This window comes from Pongo pygmaeus, chromosome 9 (genome assembly GCF_028885625.2).
Source record: "Pongo pygmaeus isolate AG05252 chromosome 9, NHGRI_mPonPyg2-v2.0_pri, whole genome shotgun sequence".
Lineage (NCBI taxonomy): Eukaryota > Metazoa > Chordata > Mammalia > Primates > Hominidae > Pongo > Pongo pygmaeus.
The window spans coordinates 31,999,404-32,021,107 of record NC_072382.2 but is presented as its reverse complement, the minus strand read 5'-3'; the positions used below and the strand labels follow the sequence as shown (position 1 = coordinate 32,021,107).

At 41.6% G+C, this 21,704-nt stretch overlaps 1 protein-coding gene across 10 annotated transcripts in view; it reads right to left on the bottom strand.

Annotated features, from left to right (window-relative positions):
• The window catches only part of SLC1A2 (solute carrier family 1 member 2), a 172,658-nt gene that overhangs the window by 36,344 nt on the left and 114,610 nt on the right, over positions 1–21,704 (bottom strand). For all 10 annotated transcript variants that reach the window (XR_008492470.2, XM_054439927.2, XM_054439928.2 and 7 more), the window contains exons 5-7: positions 18,474–18,642; positions 13,936–14,062; positions 4,679–4,912 (exon numbers count right to left, since the gene is read on the bottom strand). Coding sequence is in view for 9 of the 10 variants with exons in the window: in XM_054439927.2 (XP_054295902.1) it covers positions 4,679–4,912; positions 13,936–14,062; positions 18,474–18,642 (530 nt within the window). In the remaining variant the exon portion in view is untranslated. The remainder of the gene's footprint in view (positions 1–4,678; positions 4,913–13,935; positions 14,063–18,473; positions 18,643–21,704) is intronic.

Sequence of the window (21,704 nt, the reverse complement as noted above, 5' to 3'; positions counted from 1 at the left end):
CCTGAGCTGGGCTTGCTAATTTCCATAACAACAAACATGTCCAGCACCCTTCAGCATGAACCTGAGCTTCAAGCAATTCACTGGGGAACCTCACAGATAGTCCAACACCCTGATACATGTTCATCAGCCAATTCTACAGTCACTTCAATGACATGGAGCAGGAAAGCATGTGCTCAATAGCAAATCAAAGACTAAATATGAAGTGACTTCACCTCCACTCCTCCCAGGCCTGGGATGTGGATTCATGACCACATGACCCAGCCTCAAAGGCCAGAATTCCTGACATGTTCATATGTCTTCAAAATTGGAGACCAATAAACAATAAGGGTTGCTAAAGGCCAGAATATTATTTCCATGTGGATAGAAGTGCATGGGAGGGTGAGTGGATTTGCTACAAAGTTTAAGTAATGTAGAAAGCAATGCAGAACACTCAAACTGCCATGGAAGTGCTTCATGGTCCATCCTCTTGATTTTTTTCTATTCAAACTTTAGCAAAGTGAATTAGAAAACTTGCAATGCAGACAACATTTGGAGGTGTTTTCTCTCTTGCACTTACAGCTTTTGTCAAAGTTTCCTCCTTCTACTGGTCAGAATTAGTGACCAAGCTGGACACAGATCCCTGTAGAGGTCTTGGTTTCTCAGAGAGTGGGAGAAGACCATCTTCTCCACAGAAGCTAAATGAAATGAATATTCCAGGGCCTATCCAGAACCAACGAATCAGAAGCCCTAAAACTAGGGATGCCCAGATGTGCATCTTATCAAACCACTGGCCCACAAACTTCTAAAACAACCTTAGGAGAGCCAGATTTCTCTTACCAGAACTTTCTTTGTGATTTCAAGTCAGGGGTCTGTCTCATGCCTCCTTCTTGGTCTGGGGTAGGAAGAAGAATTGTTTGTTGGGGGACATCTCATAACTAAAATCTTGCAAACCCAGGGCAAAGTTGGAGCCTGGCCTCATTTGCATGCAGGGGATGGCATCAGACCTGGCTTGCTATCTTAATGAGAAGTCAGTGTCCCTTTCTTCTTCTTACCCCACCCTTTCCTGGGCCCTTTTGAAGGGTTGCCAGGGCACCAGGACTGGCCTGAGATGACTGCTAAGTTGTGGTTGGTGGCCAGGATTCTCGATTGCAAGCATTCTCAAATCTAAGGACACTTCTGGGATTGCTGGCATACATTTATGTTTATTATTGCATTCATTTTTCCAAAATGTCATCAAATGGTCTTTGGACAATTAAGTAGACTGGGAAAAATGATTGGTAAGTATAAAAATATCCTCTATTTCTCTACTGGACAGGCTTTATCTCTTAAAAAACCCACCCACCCAATCAAACTAGGACTTGAGAATTTTAATTTCAAGGTTTCCTGTGTGGACGGGCTGACATTCTGACATGGCTTTTTTAGCTCCTGCCTCAATGGCCATGTGACAGCCTTCAAATGTTGCTAATAATAACTGTCAGATATCTGAAATGCTTCTTTTGTTTTTTACATGTTAGTTTTAACAGACTGCACTGAAGTTGGAGGGCTGAAGACAGGTCAGTCTCAGGCCATCCCACTCCCTCTGTCCTCCCTGACACCAGCCTCTGGAACCATTGAGAAAAGCCGTTCAACTACCCTCAACATCTTTATTCTGTACAAGGGCTGAGGAGGCAGGAAGGATATTTTGTGGGCTGTCCCTGGGTTTTACATTTTTTTTTTCTTCTCTGAGACCATGATGGCAAAGAAACCTTCAGTTAATTCTCGGTACATGACTCATGCCACACGGCCTTTTAAAAAAAGAAATTCCACATCCAGGCAAAAACCACATTTTAACTAAAGATTAAAACCACTTTTTTTTTTTTCAAATGAAATACAGGGTTAGGGGAAGAAATTGGTCTAATATTAGCAGCCTTGGTTGGATAATCTGAGCATTTGTCTCTGATTTAAATACAAATTTGGGCCATGCAAATCCCCTTAAGATTCACCTTGTCTTACAAAGTTACTGAAATAATGGTCTAGTCATTCAAAAGAAAATAGTACTAATATTTTTGAAATAGTTGAAAGATCTAAACCATAAAGGTATTGGAAGAAAATAAAAAGTCATATTGTATTAACTTGGAGAAGATATTCCTAAGCAAAATCTAAATTCTAAATTCCAAAGAAAAGTATTGATAGCTTTGACTAAGTACAAATTTAAAACTTCTAGAGGCAAAAAGCACAGTAAATTTTTAAGACAAATGTCAAGTGAAGAGGAGGATTATTTGCAACTTGTGACACATGAGCTAATATTCTTATACAAAAAGAGAGCTTGAAAATCAATCAGGAAGGGACGAATACCTCAACAGGAAAATGACCAAGTTCATGAACAATTCACAAGGCAGGGGAAAGGGGAGGGGAAGGAGAAGTAAAGATATGCATATCCCATGAGATTACTTTTCACCCAATAGGACTGGAAAGCATTAAAGTGACTGGTAATATCCAGAGCTGGTAAGCAAGCAGGGATGGGCACACCCTCAAATCCCAGTTAATGGGAACATAAAATAATAAATTTTTCTGAATAGCAATCTGGTAACGTGCTTCAAAACCGTCAATGTGCATACCATTTGATTCTGAAATTCCACTTATCCTGAGGGGATCATCATACAACCTTGCAGAGATGTATTTGTAAGGATGTTTGTCACAGCCGTTTGATAGACATGCCTTAAATGTACATCACTGTGGCTAGGATGGGGTGGGGTTTGCATTGTAGTACATACAGTGCGTTATTATGCAGTTTAAAAAATGGTAGTAAAGTCTATTGCAATAGATATAACTTTTATGATATGTTGACCAGTAAAAAAATAGCTATTTATAAAACAATATATACATACGTAGTAAGAACTTGAAAGATATATAACTAAAGACTAATTAAAAGGTTATGACCAGTTAACACTGGGTGATAGAATAATTGGCAAAGCTCAGTTTCTTCTTCAAAATTGTATTCACTGCCTGAACTTTTTCACAATGAGCCTGCAGAAATTTTATTTTATTTTTGTTTTCTGGTTATGAGCCTGGTATGAGATAAAGTATGCGATACCAGGCTTATAACCAGAAAACAAAAATAAAATTAAACCAGGTTGGGTTTTTTTTTTTTTCTCTTTTTCTTCAAGTGGAGATCTGTATGGATAGAGGTACTTAGTCATGGGAAATTTATAAATCAAGAAGGAAATTTTGAAGTGTTTTCCTTCATCTTTGGAAACTGGATGAAGAATCTAGATCCTTAAGATTGTATATATTCCAGCTTTGTCTGAAACCCCATTTTCTACTAGCACTGAATCCTCATTGATTTGCAAGATGGAAATTTAATTTGGCTTCCCAGGTGGTTGGCATTATTGGTCTGTTAGGTTGCTTAAGGTAAACCTGACTGCCTGCTCAGTAGCTGTGGAGCAACAGGCCCTGCTGTGTCATGGAGTGGCACCTCCCTAGCAGTGCATGGGCACAGGTTCTGCAACAAGGACCTGAATGATGAGCTATGGGTTTCAGAATTTGCTTGCCTCCTTGCCACCTGTTTTATGATTCAGTCTTAGTTTTGTGACCCAAGGACATATGTGCAGAAATAAAACAATGATTGCAAGCTGAAAGTAAAACACTAGTCTTAAAAATTCTCAATTGTAAGGCATTTCTTTCTTTCTTTCTTTCTTTTTTTTTTTCCAGATGGAGCCTCACTTTGTCACCCAGGCTAGAGTGCAGTGATGCAATCTCAGCTCACTGCAACCTCTGCCTCCTAGGTTCAAGCAACTCTCCTGCCACAGACTACCGAATAGCTGGGACTACAGGCGCCACCCCACCGCACCTAGCTAATTTTTGTATTTTTAGTAGAGACGGGGTTTCACCATATTAGCCAGGCTAGCCTCGAACTCCTGACTTCAAGTGATCCGCCTGCCAAGGCCTCCCAAAGTTCTGGGATTACAAGCATGAGCTACTGCGCCCAGCCCAATTGTAAGATGTTTCTTATGTATTTCTTCTTGTTCATTTTTTGGGTTGTTTTTGTTAGATTCAGTCCAAGATGATAGTCCAAAAAATGATTTTTCTCTACATATCTCTGGGGTCCTCTTTGGCTTTCTAGACACTGGAACTAAGTAACAAAGGGGGAACTGATTCTTCATCAATGCCAAGTTAACTCTGGGTAAAAATAATCCATTAGAGGTTCGTGTCGAGGTCAAAGACTTGGCTGAATTTTGTTTGTTAGAAAAAGTCTCACCTAACATACCATTTACTTTGTAAAAGCTGCTTCTCCTACTTTTGAAAATTTATTTACCAAAATCTTCAAAGAGTAATATTTTGTGATAGCATTTTCCAAATCACAGGTGAAATGTTTATTGAGAAATATCCTGTTACACTCCCTTTAGAAAGCATCTAAAACTAAACTAATGATATAAGTGGCAAATTAGGCATGCAAACAAATAGCATACATTTATCTGAAAAATTTAATGTGAGATCATATTTCCAATATAGTTGCAAACCAGCAAAAATGTTCACCAGAAGGCTCAGAAGTTCCTAGAAGGAAACAAAAATTCAAAGCATTCGCCTTTTCCAAAAGATCTTAGTAATGTGTGCCAAGTGTTCTTACTGAACTTTGTGATGGGAGGGTTTTGAGAAACGAGAAATGGCAAAGAGGGCAAAAGAGTGAGCAAAGAGAAAGGTGATTTCTTTTGTTCTCTACCTGGAAGCGGTGCCCAGGGCAGTGATCCAAGCTTGGAAAATGCCAGCAAAAAAGGAGAAGGGGTTTTTCCTGGTCACTACAAAGTAAATCAAGGGGAGAAAGATGCCCCCGTGGATGATGAGGCCTATGATCACTGTTACCATGTACATCCCCAGTTGCCTAGCAACCACTTCTAAGTCCTTGATTGCAATGATCTTCCCACAGATCAGGCAGGCGATACCCAGGGGAGAGTACCTGAAAAACACAAAAGGGAAAAACAGCATTGAAGAGATCATTAGGGATTCAGAACCTGGGCCTCCTCTGTACCGCAGCCTGAGGAAAACACTTGGCTCTTCTATACAAAAAAAGACTTTTGCTGAGAAAAGTTCATGTTATTTTTTACTTTGGACCAACTCCCTTAACCAAAATCTGTTTTGTGGATCTGGTGGCGCCTGCTCTGACGAAAAGTCCAAAGGCAAATTTTGTCACTAAGGTGAGTTCTAGGAATAAAGGAGAGCATGCATTGCCATCTTTTAGCTTTACCACATGCATTGCCATCTTTTAGCTTTACCATCAAGTTCAAAGTTGAGAGACCCAGGTATGTCTCTGGGAATCTTGTTTGATTTGTATTCCTCAGTTCCTTCCTAGAAATTTGGGGATTCGAGCTTTTTAGAAAACTATAAACTGGAATTTGTAAATTTGCATTGTTTTTACCTTGGAAGATAGGGAATATATTAAAATGAGAGAGAGACAGAGAGAGAGAGAGAGAGAACAAGGAAATCATCTGAGCCAAAATGTACATTTAGAGAAAAGTGGTTTTATGACTTCTAAGTCTGAAAGTATTTTTTTCTTACTTACTCTAACAATAATGCTGGCTACTTTCATTTTGTTTTAAGCACTATAGTGAGAGCTGCACACTCATTCCCTCACTTAATTCTTACCACAACCCAAAAATCTAGGTGTCATTATTGCTACGTGGCAAATAAAGAAACTGAGGTTAAGGAAAGCTAAATAATCTGCCCAAGACCAGGAAACCAGGAAATAAGAGAACAATCTCAGGTCTGTGAAACTCCCAACTGGGGGATTTTCCCAACCAAGACAAGCCACTTCTTTTTAGTGAATGATCACAGCTCTTTGTAGATAAGCAATTTGTCATATACCAATTTATCCTATATAAACTGATGTTATAGTTCTATCTTATTATTACTTTGTACAGAGTTTGGAAACTACTTTGGTCCTCACTCTTGGGAAAGCTATTTTCTCTCTCAACCTGAATATATTCTTCCCATATTTGGTAAAATCCTTTATTATCCAGAATGGTGTTGCTGGGGCATGAATTTGTTCAGCCTGTGACAGTTTCTGGCTGATATGAAAATATTTGTGGGAAGGTTGCTACCTTATTAAAAATTACGAACATACTTGAGAGAAAGACTATGGGGAGAATGAAGTTCCCAGATAAGACTTCCAGCAGGGGTCAGGGAGTCAGGAAAGGCTGCTGTAATTGTAAGATCTATACAGACTTGCAATTGTGCCTGGAGCAAACACTTTCCTGGATTAAAGAAAAAATGTGAAGAGTAGATGAGACACATATATATGAATACTACATAAGACATGGAGCTCGTCTCATCACTTATTAGCTATTAATATGTGACCATGGTTAGTGGCTTATTCCCATTTTACAGATATGGATGTCAAGGCTCAGAGCGGCTAACTCCAACCTCATGGAGATGCTGTGGGGATTAAATTTTTGAGCATGCATATATGCGTGCTGCTAAAAACCCCTCTCGCATCTCTGTCAGTACCATTAATTCTCTGAGTCCCGACAAAGGCATTCCTTGTAGGTTCTGTTTTCACACATGTACCCCCATGTCCTCTCAACACTCATGCTTAATAAGCCTGAGTTAGTGATGCTTTCTAGAACATCTCATGGGATATCCAATTGCAAGATGATTTTATAGCAACATATTCTCTCAAGAGGAACCTAATCCTGAAGGAACTGATTTGTAACTGACACAAATTAGTTAAACTAACATTAGCATAGCTGCTCTCTTCCCATATGAGAATCTAGCCTGAAGCTCCTACTTTTCCTTTCCGTGGGGTGCAGGCTGGTCAAGTCTGAGGACTGCTTCCCTAGACATTAGGGAGTCTGAGACAAACCTGTGCTCATGTCATTAAACGCTTAGCTCTCCCACCATTTCATATTCTGCTGGTGTGTCCATAGTCACAACATCTTATAAATTATCAAGGTAGTCTCAGGGACCAGCACTTCATTCACTGAGACTGTAAATAAGCAGAATGCACCTTCCTATAAAGCCAAAAAGCATTTCTCTTCATAAAACAAGAGATCAATTCTTTCCCAAGCACAAGCACCCTTTAAAGATGTCCAGAAAAATACAAATATAAGCTGTTTTGGGTGCCATTCAATTTTCCTTCTCTCCTGGGACGAGCAATTTGTAGAATGGAGAGAAAATGCTTTCAAGGCTCTTTGCCAAAAAAAGACTAGCTATAGAGTCTCCTGGAGAATGCATTTGGGCCACAGACAGATGGACTAGAGAGAGTTAGCAGTTTACCTCTGGGGCACTTGGCCAGCTGAGAAAAGCATGAGCTTCCATTGTAAATGGAGAGTGTTAATCAAAGGCCAGAAAGTGAAGTGTTAGGGTTTATAAACATGGCAAGAAGAAGTCCTTGCTAATCCAAACACCTTGATCTCTGGGAATAGGATGAGCATTAAGTAGAAGAAGGTAAGAACCTTTGTTCTATGAAGTCTTTTAGGGCCATTACTTTCTTGTGTCTATTTTTATTTTATTTGTTTTTTATTTTATTTTTATATTTTGAGACAGAGTCTTGCTCTGTTAGCCAGGCTGGAGCTCAGTGGCACCATCATTGCTTGCTGTAACCTTGACCTCCTGGGCTCAAGCAATCCTCTCACCTCAGCCTCCTGAGTAGCTAAGACTACAGGTGTTTGCCACCATTCTCAGCTAATTTTTGTTTATTTTTATTTTTGTAGGAGGTCTCACTATTTTGGTCAGCTGGTCTCAAATTCCTAGCCTCAAACAAACCTCCCACCTCAGCCTCCCAGAGCACTAGGATTACAGGTGTGGCCGACAAACTGCACCCATTTTTAAAACAAACAACTTAGGCCTTCACTCCAAAACTGGGGCTTCTGGGTTCCTGGGTTTCCATATCAATGAATTACCTAATTGAAAATAACATTCCATGGAAAAGGATGGACAAATGCCCAGGACCCAAGGCCAACACTCAAAGCTTCTGAGATGAAGCCAGCAATCAAAACCACAAATCAAAGTGCATAAAGAGGCTGAGGGCTCCACGGAGAGTTCTGAAGCCAAACAACGCCCAGTGATTGTTGGTCCAGTTTTCACATGAGAAGGACATGGCTGGAGAGCTGGGGAGAGGGAATGGCTCCCATGCTGCTCTTAGGCTGTTCCTGTTCTCTGTTTTCAGGGCCACAGATTCATCCAGGACTGGTCTGTGGAGTCTTTTTCTTACTACTATATCCATTCTAGCTTCCACCTACTTTGTCTCTAAGCCCTTGCCAGCCTAAGATACTCCTCACAGGACTCCACAAACACACTCATCTACAGCAGGCAAGCCACCTAGAATTCAGTCGGTGTCCGGGTGTCAAAAACCACCAGCTTCCTGTTAACAATTCCCTGGCTTACCCTGGGCTTACCTGGGCTTACCTGGGCTTACCTGGGCTTACCTGGATTCCCTGGGCTTACCACATACCTATGGAGTCAGAATGTCCTGGAGCTGGCCTTGGGGCATTTATATTTTAAACAAGCTCTCCAGGTAATTCTGATCTGTTTGAAAACCAGTATTTCAAGAAACAAAAATCTTAACTGCAACTGATGAAATGCAGATATTACTTGGTGACCTTTTGGAGACCATTTACCTTAGCTCCAACTACTTCAGGATCTTTGAGGTCTTAACCTACTGGAATAATTCATTTGGGACTTTCAGGCCTGGGACAGATGATGGGACAGACACTTGGAGTGGAGGTAAGCTGAGGGACTTTCTCAGCCCTGCTGTGAAGCACCTCTGGTTCTGTCCCACACGTTTCCAATAGCTTGTCAATAGAGCTAAACACACATTCCAAGAGTTGCTGAAAGGTGCTGTCTGTGCTCAGAAAGTATTACAAATCTTCATCTTTCCCAATCCATTTAGGGATAGGTGTTCCAGCTACCCAAAGAGTGATTTTTGTTAAAAGTTACCATTTGTGAATTAGAACTTTTCATCAAGACAGAGTGAAAAGCAGTTTGTATAGCCTCCAGCTTTATTATTCCTCCAGAAACTTCCTTTTGCAAGGAAATAAAATTCCAACCCATCAAGGTGGCCTGCAGGACCCTGGAGGGTCTGCCTCCTGCCCACCTCTCCAACTTGACCTCCTTTTGTCCCCTTTCACCAACCACACTGCAGCCTCTCTAGACCCTTGTTCTAACTCTCAAAAGGCTTTCCCTGCCACTTCTTCCCCTTGGAATATTCTCCCCTCAGTTCTTCACCAGGTTGCTTGGCTCACTCTGCAGGTGTTCATTAAAGGTCTCCTTCCCAGACAGCACCACGTGGCCCATCACTTCTACCCCCATCACTATCTCTCGCAATTGCACGGCACTTATTACTATTTGAATTAGTAATAAGTGCTACAAAGACAATTTGCTACCATTTGCTCCCTTTTGGCTTTCCCTCTCTCCCTTTCCTAGAATGTAAGCTCCACAAGGGCCGGAACCTTTCTCTGTTTTATTCACCATTATCTCACCAGTACCTAAAATCATTGCCTGCACAGAATAGAATATTTATTGAATGAAAAAAAATGGATGGATTGACAAAGATTCTTTGTTTGACCAAACTTCAGTTAGGCGTCTGAACCTTCTTCTGGCCTCCTCTGGGCTCTTTGCTAAACCTTCCCTATAAAATCCGGTTTAGCAAAAAACTCGTCTAAGTCAGGTTAGCAAGAACCTCCATCCTCAAAATCTGATCACCCTCAAATCTGATCAGGTTCTTCATCCTCCCCTGGGAGATGTTTGGTCACCCTGTGGCCTTCAGCTAGAATCCTGTGGGGTTGGTTTAGCCAAAATACTCCTTACCCCAGACCATCCACTGCTCCCACCTTGCTCCATGGCTATAAATTCCCACTTACCCATGTTGTACTAGCAAGTGAGCCCAATCTCTCTCCCTCACTCCAAAATCCCATTGCTGTGGTCCCTGTGCTCATTGCAATGATCCTGAATAAAATCTGCCTTACTGTGCTTTAACAAGTGTCATTGAATAGTTTTTTATTTAACAGTGTGGATGGATGGTGGTTTATTGGAAGAAGGAATTGGAAGAGTAGGCAGAGATTTTACTTCTCACTTTATGTTTTTATAGGGGTAAGATTATGAAACATTTTACTTTCTGTTTAAGTTTTTCAAATTTTGAAAAAAATGTTTTAAATAACTTCCTAAGAAAACGAGGATATGAAAATCATACAAAAATTAAGGGGTTTTCAGATTTCTTAAAGAATTCATGAACACAGAGATACAAAGGATATGGACTGAATTGATGATAATATTGGTAACAGCAAACAACTAATACTATAATACTAATCCATGTAAAGTGCTTAGACAGTTCCCAACACAAAGAAGGTGCTTCATGACTGTTGGTCACAGCCTTAATTCTCACAGCAACCTATGGCCTGGATTCTAGAATCATCCCATTTTACAGATCAGAATATCAGGGCTTAGTGTGTGTCTAATTTGCCTAAAGTCACACAACTTGCAATAGGAGGATCCTGGATTCAATCCAGTCTGAAGTCAAAAAGAAATTGATGTAGGTATCACTTCTGTACAGCTCCATAACACTGGGCAAGTCAACCTCTGTGCTTAGTTTTCTCATTTGGTAAATGGGTTAACAAAAGCACCTATTTTTGTTCAGTACTATTGTGAAGAATAAATGAGCTAATGCATGTAAAACAATTGGAATAATATTAAGTATTTAGCAGGAATTTGGTAAATTTAAGTTATTTAATAATAATTGTTTCCTCAGTAATAAATGGGTTAGTACATGTACTGTAACTGAAATAGTACTGAGCATACAGCAAGAAGTTAGTAATTCTAATTTATAATTTAATAATAAAAAGAATTATTATAATCTTTTCAATGTTATATTCTGCTATTATTACTATTATAACTGCTACATAGAAAAGAACACAAAAGAATTCTGATTTTTTAAACTTTGAGAGGTCAGTTAAAGAGTAGTTGACTGTTTTATCCAGAACCTTTTTACACACATCATTAGCAAATACTGATGCTGATGAGGCAGTGAAAGAATTAAAGAAATGTGTAGAATTGGCATCTCATGTCATGTGACATTGTCCTGACTATGAGCCTAGATGAGGTAACCAAACAGCTGTCAGAAATCATTCTAAGGTCTTATATCTGCCTCACAACCACTTTTTACGTCCCAAGATGATAATAAGTATTTAGGAGTTCTGGTTTCAATGAATGGGAAACTTCTTAATTCATACCACCACCCTCCATCTCTGGGGAGAAGGGAGGCTACGCTTCATCCCACTGACTCATCTGATGTCCTAGAAGATTCCCTTTCCTGCAAGCATTTAGTGGAAATCACACTGGTATGGACATAGGAAGGACACACACATTGCCCACGTTATTGGCATCATATTACAGAAATACGGGCTGCATATTTGGCATAAGGATGCGTAATCTGCTAGAAATTCTAGGAAACAATGGAAAATCCTAATGTTTAAGCAAGAGACTTATTCTGCATTGTGTATTATGTACTAAAGTCTCAACAGACTCAGATGAATCTGAAGGACTTAAAAAATATGTTTTACATTTGCATGCGGTGGTTCATGCCTGTAATCCCAGCACTTTGGGAGGCCAAGGCGGGCGGATCATAAGGTCAGGAATTCAAGACCAGCCTGGCCAACATGGTGAAACCCCATCTCTACTAAAGATACAAAAAATTAGCCGGGCAAGGTGGCGCACACCTGTAATCCCAGCTACTTGGAAGGCTGAGGCAGGAAAATCACTTGAACCCGGGAGGGGGAGGTTGCAGTGAGCTGAGATCGCGCCATTGCACTCCAGCCTGGCAATAGGGCGAGACTTTGTCTCTCTCTCTGTCTGTGTATATATATATGTTTTACAACACCACCTTATTCCCAAATCTTCATAAAAAAGAAATATCCAGAAATCTAGAATTGCCTGAGAAGCTGAAGGTTCAGTACAATCATAAGAGAACATGATGTTATTTCACTAGCATCCTTTCTGTGTTTTAAAAGCACTGTAAAACAATGATCTGAACAAGCCAGGTCTGTTAAATATGGTTCATGAAATAGTGAGGAGCATCTTCTTGATCTGAAATCTTGGAGTTTTCAGCTATCCCACTCATTCCTAAAGTTTTAGTAACAATTGACTACAGGCACATCACCATGTTTGGTTCTGTGGAGATAAAAAAGAAGAACAGATTTTTGCCCTTGTGAGGTGGGGTGGGAGACAAGAAAAGGAGGAAGAGAAAAAGCAGCTGGAATTTCCATGAAAGACACCTACAGAAAAGTGGAAAAGGATCAGAAGAGGTTTGGCAAAGAAGGTGGGTAGGCCCGGAACATGCAGAGATGGGGAATAGGTAACCCGGAATTCCTGTGGAGAAGAGAACACAGGTATGACTTGGTCTAAGAGTGGTTTTATTTTTTTCTAGCCAGACATACAGGACCATCCTAGAGATCTGAAACAAATGCAAGTAAAAAGCTTTCTGTCTGATGGATATGGGACACCAAAAGGTTCCAATGATTGAAGATGACAGAGCTTCCACAATGAGAGAGTAGATACTCATGCTCTCCTAGGCTCTCCTAGATTTCAGAGTCACTGACTATAAACACATGTGAAATAAAGGGGAAACAATATTGCTTAGACGATCCAAACCAAAAAACCTACCTGCTTATGCATCAAGGGTTTTGATACTAATATGAACTACACCTCTTCCTCTCCCTAGCTATAATCATCTTAGGCAAGTTAATTATTAGGTTGGTGCAAAAGTAATTGTGATTTTTCCCATTGAAAGTAATGGCAAAAACTGCAATTCATAAGTTGAATTCATATGTCCCCCAAATTCATATGTTGAAACTTAATTCCCAGGGCAGTGGTGTTAAGAGGTGAACCATTTGGGAGGTGATTAGGTAATGCGGGTTCTGCTCTCTTCAATGGAATTAGTGCTCTTAATAAAAGATGCTCGAGGGAGCCTGTTTTCCCCTTCTACCATGTGAGAGCACACACAAAGGTGCCAACTACAAGGAACAGGCCCTCCACAGATACCAAATCTGCTAGTACCTTGATCTTGGACTTACCAGCCTCCAGAAGGGTGAGCAATAAATTCCTGTTGTTTATAAATTACCCAGTCTAAGGTATTTTGTTATAATAGATGGAAAGACAATGACTGTGTAAAAGAGACCCCAAAGAGCTTTCTGAATCTCTTTTCATGCTGAGCGAGGTGGCTCATGCCTATAATCCCAGCACTTTGGGAGGCCTAGGTGGGAAGATCACTTGAGCCCAGAAGTTTGAGATCAGCCTGGGTAATATAGTGAAATCCTCATCTCTATAAAAAATTTTCAAAAATTAGCTGGGCATGGTAGTGTGCACCTGTAGTTCCAGCTACTTGAGGGGCTGAGGTGGGAGGATCACTTGAGCTACAGTGAGGAAGGCTGAGGCTGCGGTAAGCCATGATCACACCACTGCACTCCAGTCTGGGTGACAGAGTGAGACCCTGTCTCAAAAAAATTATAATAGAATAAAATTCAAATAAAAATAAATAAATATCTTTCTAACTGTGGATACAATGAGAAGTTGGTCTGCAACCTGGAAAAGGCCCCTTATCAGACCCAACCATACTGGCACCCTGATCTTGAACTTCCAGCCTCCAGAACATAAGAAAGAAATTTCTGTTGTTTCTAAGCCACTCAGTCTTTGGTACTTTGTTATAGCAACCCAACTAAGACAGTTACATAAAAATATACAACCTATTCTCAACTCGCTGGCCATACAAAAGAGAGAGTAGGTTAGATTTGGCCCAAGGGGCGTAAATTGTCTACACTTGTTCTAGGGGAAGCTCCAAAAAAGATATTTTAATCCCTTTCTCAAGGTATTTCTGGAAAGACATTTGATCAGCCCATGCCAACTTTTTCCTGCAGGGAGAGCTCTAGTATCCTCTGGGGACCCCAAGGCTTTCTTAACCCACAGCTAAGAAGAAGTAAGAACAAGGCTACTTACCACATGATCATGATCACTAACTTCATTACAATCTCATTCAAAATGTTGAAGAAATCCACCATCAGCTTGGCCTGATCTCCCATCTTCCCCATAGCGATGCCAAAAGCAATGAAAAACCCTATCAGACCTGTTGGGTGAATCACATTACACAGAAGGACAAATTACAAAGAACGTATTTTTTCTCTCTCATTCTTTACCATTCCCAATGTATGGAGCCATGTTCTCACTGCTGGTTACCCTATCAATTAGACATTGAAAAGAACAAAGCGTTATATTTGATACTGAATGTAACTTTCCCCTGGATAATTATGGATTTCTTGAACATTTTCCACATGAGCAAGTTAAACTGTAAGCAGTGTTAGGTCCTTGAAGAAAATGTGTTTATTTTCATTCCAAACTAAAAGGTGCTCTCTTCTCTCTCCTCTCACTTATGAAATCATGTGTAAGCAGATTCCTTTATTACACAGATTAACGAGGAAAAGCCTGTTGGGACTTGGGGATTATCATGCAAACTTTGGAGCCAATATTGGAATAGCAGAGACCAATTAGCCAATAAATTCTTTGCTAGAATTACATCTAGCTTGTTTTGGTATTATCCCAAATCAACACATAGCTGGTATGTTTCACTCTTACAAAATCCTAAATGTAAAATTATTTTTTATTACTACACACATAAAATGACAGGGAGAAAAAAATACTGAAAAATCAAAGGCAAAACAATAAGAAATCCGAAATTCCATTTCATCCAGTTTTTTTAAATGTAATCTGTTATTTATGAATTTGTCATAATTCTTTTCATGATTGAAATGGTTAGAATTTTTTTTAATTTCATTTATTTTTTTAGGATCATAAAGACAGAATATAGATTCACTGTCAGATTTTGCTAGTTCCTAGTCCCTCCACTCTCTTCTTCCCTTACTTGACATTCTTGACTTGTATTTAAGTCCAGCCTCACATCAGCCTTTGGGGTCAATCCTAACCCCAGGAAAGATTTAAGGAGCTTCATCTCTGCCCTCTTCATGTCAGCATCACATTGCACTAGGTCTTGGACCAACTCCAATACCCAACCATGAGTCTTCTGTGTTGGCTTTACCTCATCTCCTGTGCCTGAGGTCCTGGGAATCTGCCCTACACTTTAGTTCCTCCAAGGCTAGGCCTGGCTTTGCTCTTCCCACCACTCCTGTTGGTCCCTTCCATTCTCTCCCTCGGTATCTCATGCTCAGTACTGCAGTCTCACTCCAGTGCATCCAGGGACTGGGGCACATTGTGCGGCTTACAGGTGTTTCCAGTACTGCCTGGGGGCTATCTGGATTTCTAATTGCCAATCCCCATGTGCTCCCTGACCTCTGACCCCTGATCTAGTATTGCCAGTCTTGAGGTCTCAATTCTTACTACTTACATGTTCTATAAATCAGTGTTGCTATGTCCTTGGCTACAGGACTTTGCTTGCCCACCTGACTTGTTCTCTGACTCTGAAGTATGAGCCATCTTCTCTTTCCTCCTCTTCTCCACACCTAACCTGCTCCATTTGGCAGTCCTAATTTCCAGTCCCTCCCTGTTATATCCAGTTTCCTATGGTGTCCAGTTATGCCTAAAGTCTTAACCCATAGTCAGTAAATTTTAGCATTATAATTTGATTCTCTTAGAACAAAATTCCTTCTCTCTGAACCTTTGACTTTACTCTTTCCCTAGTCATCTAACCCACTAACCTCTTTACACCAAGCATATATCAACCCAGATTGTCTAACTACCCTTTGCTGGATCCTTTCTATCTTCAGCAGAAAGAATCCATCACTTGCACTTGGGGTTGCTAATACTTCACATTTAATATCTCCTCTTTTTGCTCTCAGCTAGAAAGCTTGACAAATGACTTCACGAGTGAGTTATTGGTCTGGAAAGATAAAGGCTTAGGGAAGATTAGATCCAGGACAGAGGGAACTAGTTCTGCAGTAATGTACAAAATCAATTTCAGGCCATTCCCAAGTCCTGCTCTCAAGCCCATGGGGAGGAGTCTGCTACGTGGGAGGTGAGAGAGAATCAATCTGAATATTCTGGCTGAGAATAGCTCATATTACTTGGTTAATTTCATTTGAAATTAAGAGAAAATGCCTGAGGTATCAAGGTCCCAAAGAACTGGAATAAAAAAAGCTCCATTCAGTGTCAGCAGAAACTGGCCATATCTATGAGTGATAGGTATTTAAAGGAACAGTTGGAGTTGATTTAAGCAGTTGGGAGAGGGTGGAGCCCAGAATTGTTTCTAGAGGTTTTTTAGGAGAGAAATGGTTCCTTAAAGAAGTGGGAGGCAAGAGCTGGGGTTGTATCTTCACTTATTGCAAGTGCTTAATCCTTGGGACTTTCCAAAGCCAAAAAACAGAAAGACAGCAAAACAAACAAATAAAAAAGCCACTATCTTCACCCTCAGAAGACCGTGGAAAGAACCTTATTTCAGCCATGATTTGTAAATGGGAAGTTTCTCAACAGTCTAACTTCCCTTGGCTTTCCAGAGCCTTGATCTGCACTTGGATGGAAACCGTATTCAGCTTGTAATTTTTCTCTGTAAACATTGCCTAATTGAAATTGCTCACCGGAACGGGGGTGTTCCATCTGAACAAAACCCTCTTGGACTTGGCCGCTGGGGTTACAGAGTAGTGAGTGTGTTGAAACTCCCCAGTAGAGCCAAAGGTCCTGTGACTTCCCAGAATCCACCAAGACTCTGGAAACAACCAGGAAAGTCTTTGAATGATTCACTCCAAAGCCCTGGCCCCATTGTTCATGGCCTCAAGCTCCTCCAGAGTATGGAGAAGACTGAGGAACACTTTGACAAAAGGGGGTTGGGTGTTTTAAGTTATGACCCACCAGCAAAGACCACGGGGGAGTTAGGAAGGTCCTGAAAGGGACATAGATAGCTGGACAGTGAGGGAGACGAGCTGCTCGGTGGTGAGTGCTGGGGATATTTGCAAAATCTCCCCAGAGGAACTCTCCTTTCTACTCCTCGCTCCTTCCATCTCTCACCTCCCACTGGTTGTTAAACAATGTTTATTGATCTTCCATTGCCCAGGAACCTAGTCAGCTCATCTCTTCCCTCACCCTCACTCACCCAACCTGGTTCCTGCCAGGCCAAACAAAAAAGATCCGCTTCTGCTTCTCAGTGACTGTGCAATTCTGCTCCCTCTCTCTCCTCTTTCTCTCTACCATTCTGGATGGCTAAGGAGTAGGCTTACCAAATTTGGAACAAACAAACATGACACTCAATTACTTTTTGAATTTCAGGTAAGCAATGAATACTTTTTTTTTAGTATTATTATGTCCCATGCAATATTTGTGACATACACTAAAAAACTATTTGCTTTTTATCTAAAATTCAAATTTATCCGGGCATTCTGTATTTTATCTGACAACCCAACTAAGGAGACAAGGCCATGTGATCTTTTAGATGACAACGTGAAAGGATTACTGCGCTCATTCATCTCTAAGCAGCTGTCATCCAAACCTTTAGAAATTGTGTTTGGATAAATAAACATACTTCATCCATCAAGATTCACCATTTCTCCCAGGTTTTGCCAAACGCCCCTATTTCCTGTCTAGGGGACACCATTCTAATGGTGGCTGGAGGTTATGGAAGGGAGTGGACCCACTGAGTGGGAGGGGAGCAAACTGGGCAGACTAGAGCTGCTCACATGGTAATAAACCTCTGTCCCTTATGGAGGTATTTTCTTACTGAACTCCTCAGCTTTTCACCCGTTTTGAATAATGATCAGACCTCATACGGAGAAAGCACATGGCATGTGCTACTGTGCCCTATATGCACAATCACATTTCATCCTCACAGTAATCTACAAAATAGATGCCAATCCCATTTCCATTTTACAAATGAGGCTCAGAGAAATGGAGTAACTTGCCCAGGGTCAGATAACCAGTAAGTGGCCCATACTGGATCCAAACCCAGGTCTGCCCAACTGCAAAGCCCAAAAACCTCTAGGATGGCATGCTAAGAAGGCACCGGGCTAGGAGAAAGGGCTCACTGGGATCCCAGGAAGTAAAACAAGATAATCTGTAAAGCTCCTTTGGTACCTACTCCAACACTTTACCGTCCTGGTAGCATTGCATTTGTTTGCAGACTATGAGGGCTGCAGTGGTCCAGCCTCCGCACCTAGCATAGCACCAGTACATGGGGGGAGCTTTTAAAAAATGCTTAAGAAATAAAAGCAATGGATGTGTCACTTAATAACACAGAGAGTCACGAAAGTGACTTTCTAACACCACACAGAGAGTCAGGGAATGTGCCCAATGACGGTGAGCTCCCTCCTTTTTTCCCAAACCCAGCTTCTTGCTGCCCTGTCCCCTCATGGTCTCCTCTGCCCTTCTCTCTCTTACTTAAATCGCTCAGCTCTCAGTCCCAGTGACCCTCAAATTGCTCCCCAGAGAGAGCCTCCTGCTCCACCTAGAGGACAGCCGAGTCATCAGTTTTCTGAAAAGGGAGTGCAGGATAGCCCAGCCATTGCCAGGGAAGCAGAATCCCGGACCACCAGCTGGCCTACCTAAGACATTCATTCCGTCCTTGAACTCCAGGCCCTTCTTGATAACCATCTTAGTCTCCTCTGGCACCTCAGTCACAGTCTCATTCAACAGAGAGACAACAGCGCTGGTTGCGTTGGCCTCCTCGTCTGGCGGTGGTGCAAGCAGGACTTTCTTCGTCACTGTTTGAATCTAACAGAGTGAAGGAAAAAAGGCATAGAGTTGAGGTTTGGCCTACAAGGTGAAAAAAAAAAGACTGGCTACTCATATATTTTAAGGTTCCCAACAGGTTAACAATAATTAAGAAATGCCAAAGCAAGGTTATGAAAACTGGAGAATATTTTATATGTCTATATTTACAAAGTGGTGTTTTATTATACACAGTGAGATACAATTGTCCTAACCACAGAAAATTACAGAATTTTTTATTTGTGCAAATTTATGGGGTACATGATACATTTTTTACATGTATACAATGTGTGATGATCAAATCAGGGCATTTAAGGTGTCTATCATCTGAGTACAATGCATTTTTTAAGTACAGTCATCCAACTCTGCTATCATTGAATGAATTCCTTCTATCTTTCTGTATGTTTGTATCCTTTAAGCTACTTCTCTTAATCCTTTTCCTTTGCCCCCACTCACCCTTCCTAGCCTCTGTTATCTATTTTTCCACTATTTTCCCATGTGTTCAAATATTTTAGCTCCCACATATAAATGAGAAATGCAATATTTGTATTTTTGTGCCTGGCTTATTTCACCTAAGATAACGACCTCCAGTCTTATCCATGTTGCTGCAAATGACACGATTTCATAAATAGAGAATGTATGAAAATAATTTGCAAATGTACAATAAGTACTGTAGTCAATAATAGGACACAGGCTTAAACTTGGGGGATAAATGTCTTCTTTCACTCCTATGATTGTAGCTCAGAAACAGTACGAAATGTCTAACTTGGATGCTCTTCCCAATTGTGAGACCCAGTTAGATGGTCCTTCCAGTTGTGATGGTCCTTCCAGTTGTGATGGGCCCTGGGTCTGGTTAAGAATAAGAAGCCTTGGCAGGGGTCAGATCGGCAACTCATGATCCACCTGTTTTACCCCCTACCTGGTCCCCACTGGACAGGGGCATCACAGGCTGCCTCAGTTTGGGCTCCTTCTAGAGCCAGGCTCCGCTGGAAATCTCCATCTGGGCACCAAGAGTGCCAGCTGCCAGCAGCCACCATGGCAGGAGCATTTGCTCATATTTCAGATCCAAATTCAAGGTGGGAAGACAGCCGCTCCTTCTGAGCAGTGATGCCAAGCCTTGCTCAATGTTCCCCAAGCGTCTCTGTCAGATGACTCACAAGGAACCTCTCCCGCTATTCCTCGACATCCATGGCAGTGGTCCTATTTTTAAAGGTGCCAGGCACCCTACATGCTGAGTGCTATAAAAATCCACATCTGAGCTTAAAAAACACCACCTCCAGGGGCGTTAAAATAGAACTCAATGCAGAATCCTAGATTGTCAGTGCTGGCATGTAGTAGGTAACAGATGGCTGAACCCCGAATAGATAGGGAAGAAGATGTATGGGAAAGTCAAGTGACTTGTTGGATGTCATGGAGTTATGGGCAGAACTGGGACTTCAACTCAGATGACCTCACCTCCATTGAGTTATTTCCACAGTCTGTGCTGTATGTTAAGCTATAGGGACCCAATCCTACTGTGCTGGGCCCCATAGGAAGCAATGCTGAACTGCCAGTTATTCAAAATGGATGGGAAGGGAGGTCAGTGTTCTCTGAGGTGAGGCAAGGTGCTCTCTGTTCTAGCCTGGCCACATGTACTTGTGCAGGGAGAGAGGAAGCCTAGGGCCCGCTGTGTGAGGGAAGAACAGGCAGCCCACTTCTCCCCTCAATGTGGCGCCTTCGTCTGGGCAACATTGGTGTGAAGAGAATGCAGGGAGGATCACAAGAGAAGCTTCTGTGAACAGCAGAGTCATGCTCCCAGGAAAGAAAAGGGAACCAAAGCCAACTGTCGACCTATCCTAAGGATGCTAAAGAAGCCTAAGTTTGGTCTAAAAGAGAAATACTCATGGATCTAAATGAATGGTGGCTGTCAGGATCAGGCAGGAGGCCAGCTGCTACCTATTTTACATCCATTACGTCTTAGGGCAACAGTAACCCTTCGACTCAAGGGCAGCTTGCTAGTTAGTTGCTGAAGCAGGATTCGAGATGAGTTATGTTTGACTCCAGAAATCCAGATTTCAAATAGCACAGGCCAGTGATGTAAGTTGAAGCTGAGGAGATAGGAACACTGAACGCAGGCCTAGTTCTCTGCCTGAGTTCCTGATTCACAGAAGCTGTTCGGTTGCATAACTCCATGTAAGCGCTGTTTTAGTCTGTTTTGTGCTGCTACGACAGAATACCTAAGACTGGATAATTTATGATAAACAGAAATTTATTTTTTCACCATTCTGGAGACTGGGAAGTGCACAATGAAAGTATCAGCATTGGGCAAGAGCCTTCTTGCTGCGTCATTATATGGAGGAAGGTAGAAAGGCAAAGAGAGGCACAAAGGAGACAAACTCATTCTTTTATAGCAGCATTAATCCCATCCATGAGAGCAGAGACCTCACGGCCTAATCACCTCCCAAAGGGTCCACTTATCAATATTGTTATAATGGCAACTAAATTTCAGCATGAATTTTGGAAGGGACAGACATCCAAAGCATAGGTGGTGCCAATTCCAATCTCCCTTTCCCTAAGCCACCATCATGTCTCATCGTAAAACCTACAAAACCATAAACTGACCTACTCACCTTTCTTCTTGTCTACATACAGTCTATAGGTTAAGTGTGGCTACCTATAACCCTATCTATATCCTTAGCTTCCCCTGGCCCACCAACTCATGCCTGAGTTTACCTTCCTCCACTCACTATATCCCCCACACTGGCCTCACACAGCCTCCTTTTTCTTCTCTGAACATTATAAGTACTTTTCAGCCTCTGCATATCTGTGCGTCTACTGAGAAGCCTCTTTCCCCAGCTCTTTGTAGGCCTAACTCATTCTGATCCCCTATCCTCTCAGCTGAAACATCTCCCCTAATTACCACCAGCCTATCATCTTCCCTGTAGCCCTCAGAGAACACCTGTCTTAATGTTTAAGTCTCTTCTGTGTTTCCCTGATGTTTGTTTTGGTCTACCTCCCTCCCCTCTAACGTAAGTGAGCTCCTTGGGGCAGGGTCCTCATCTGTCTCCTCCCCTGTGACATCCTTG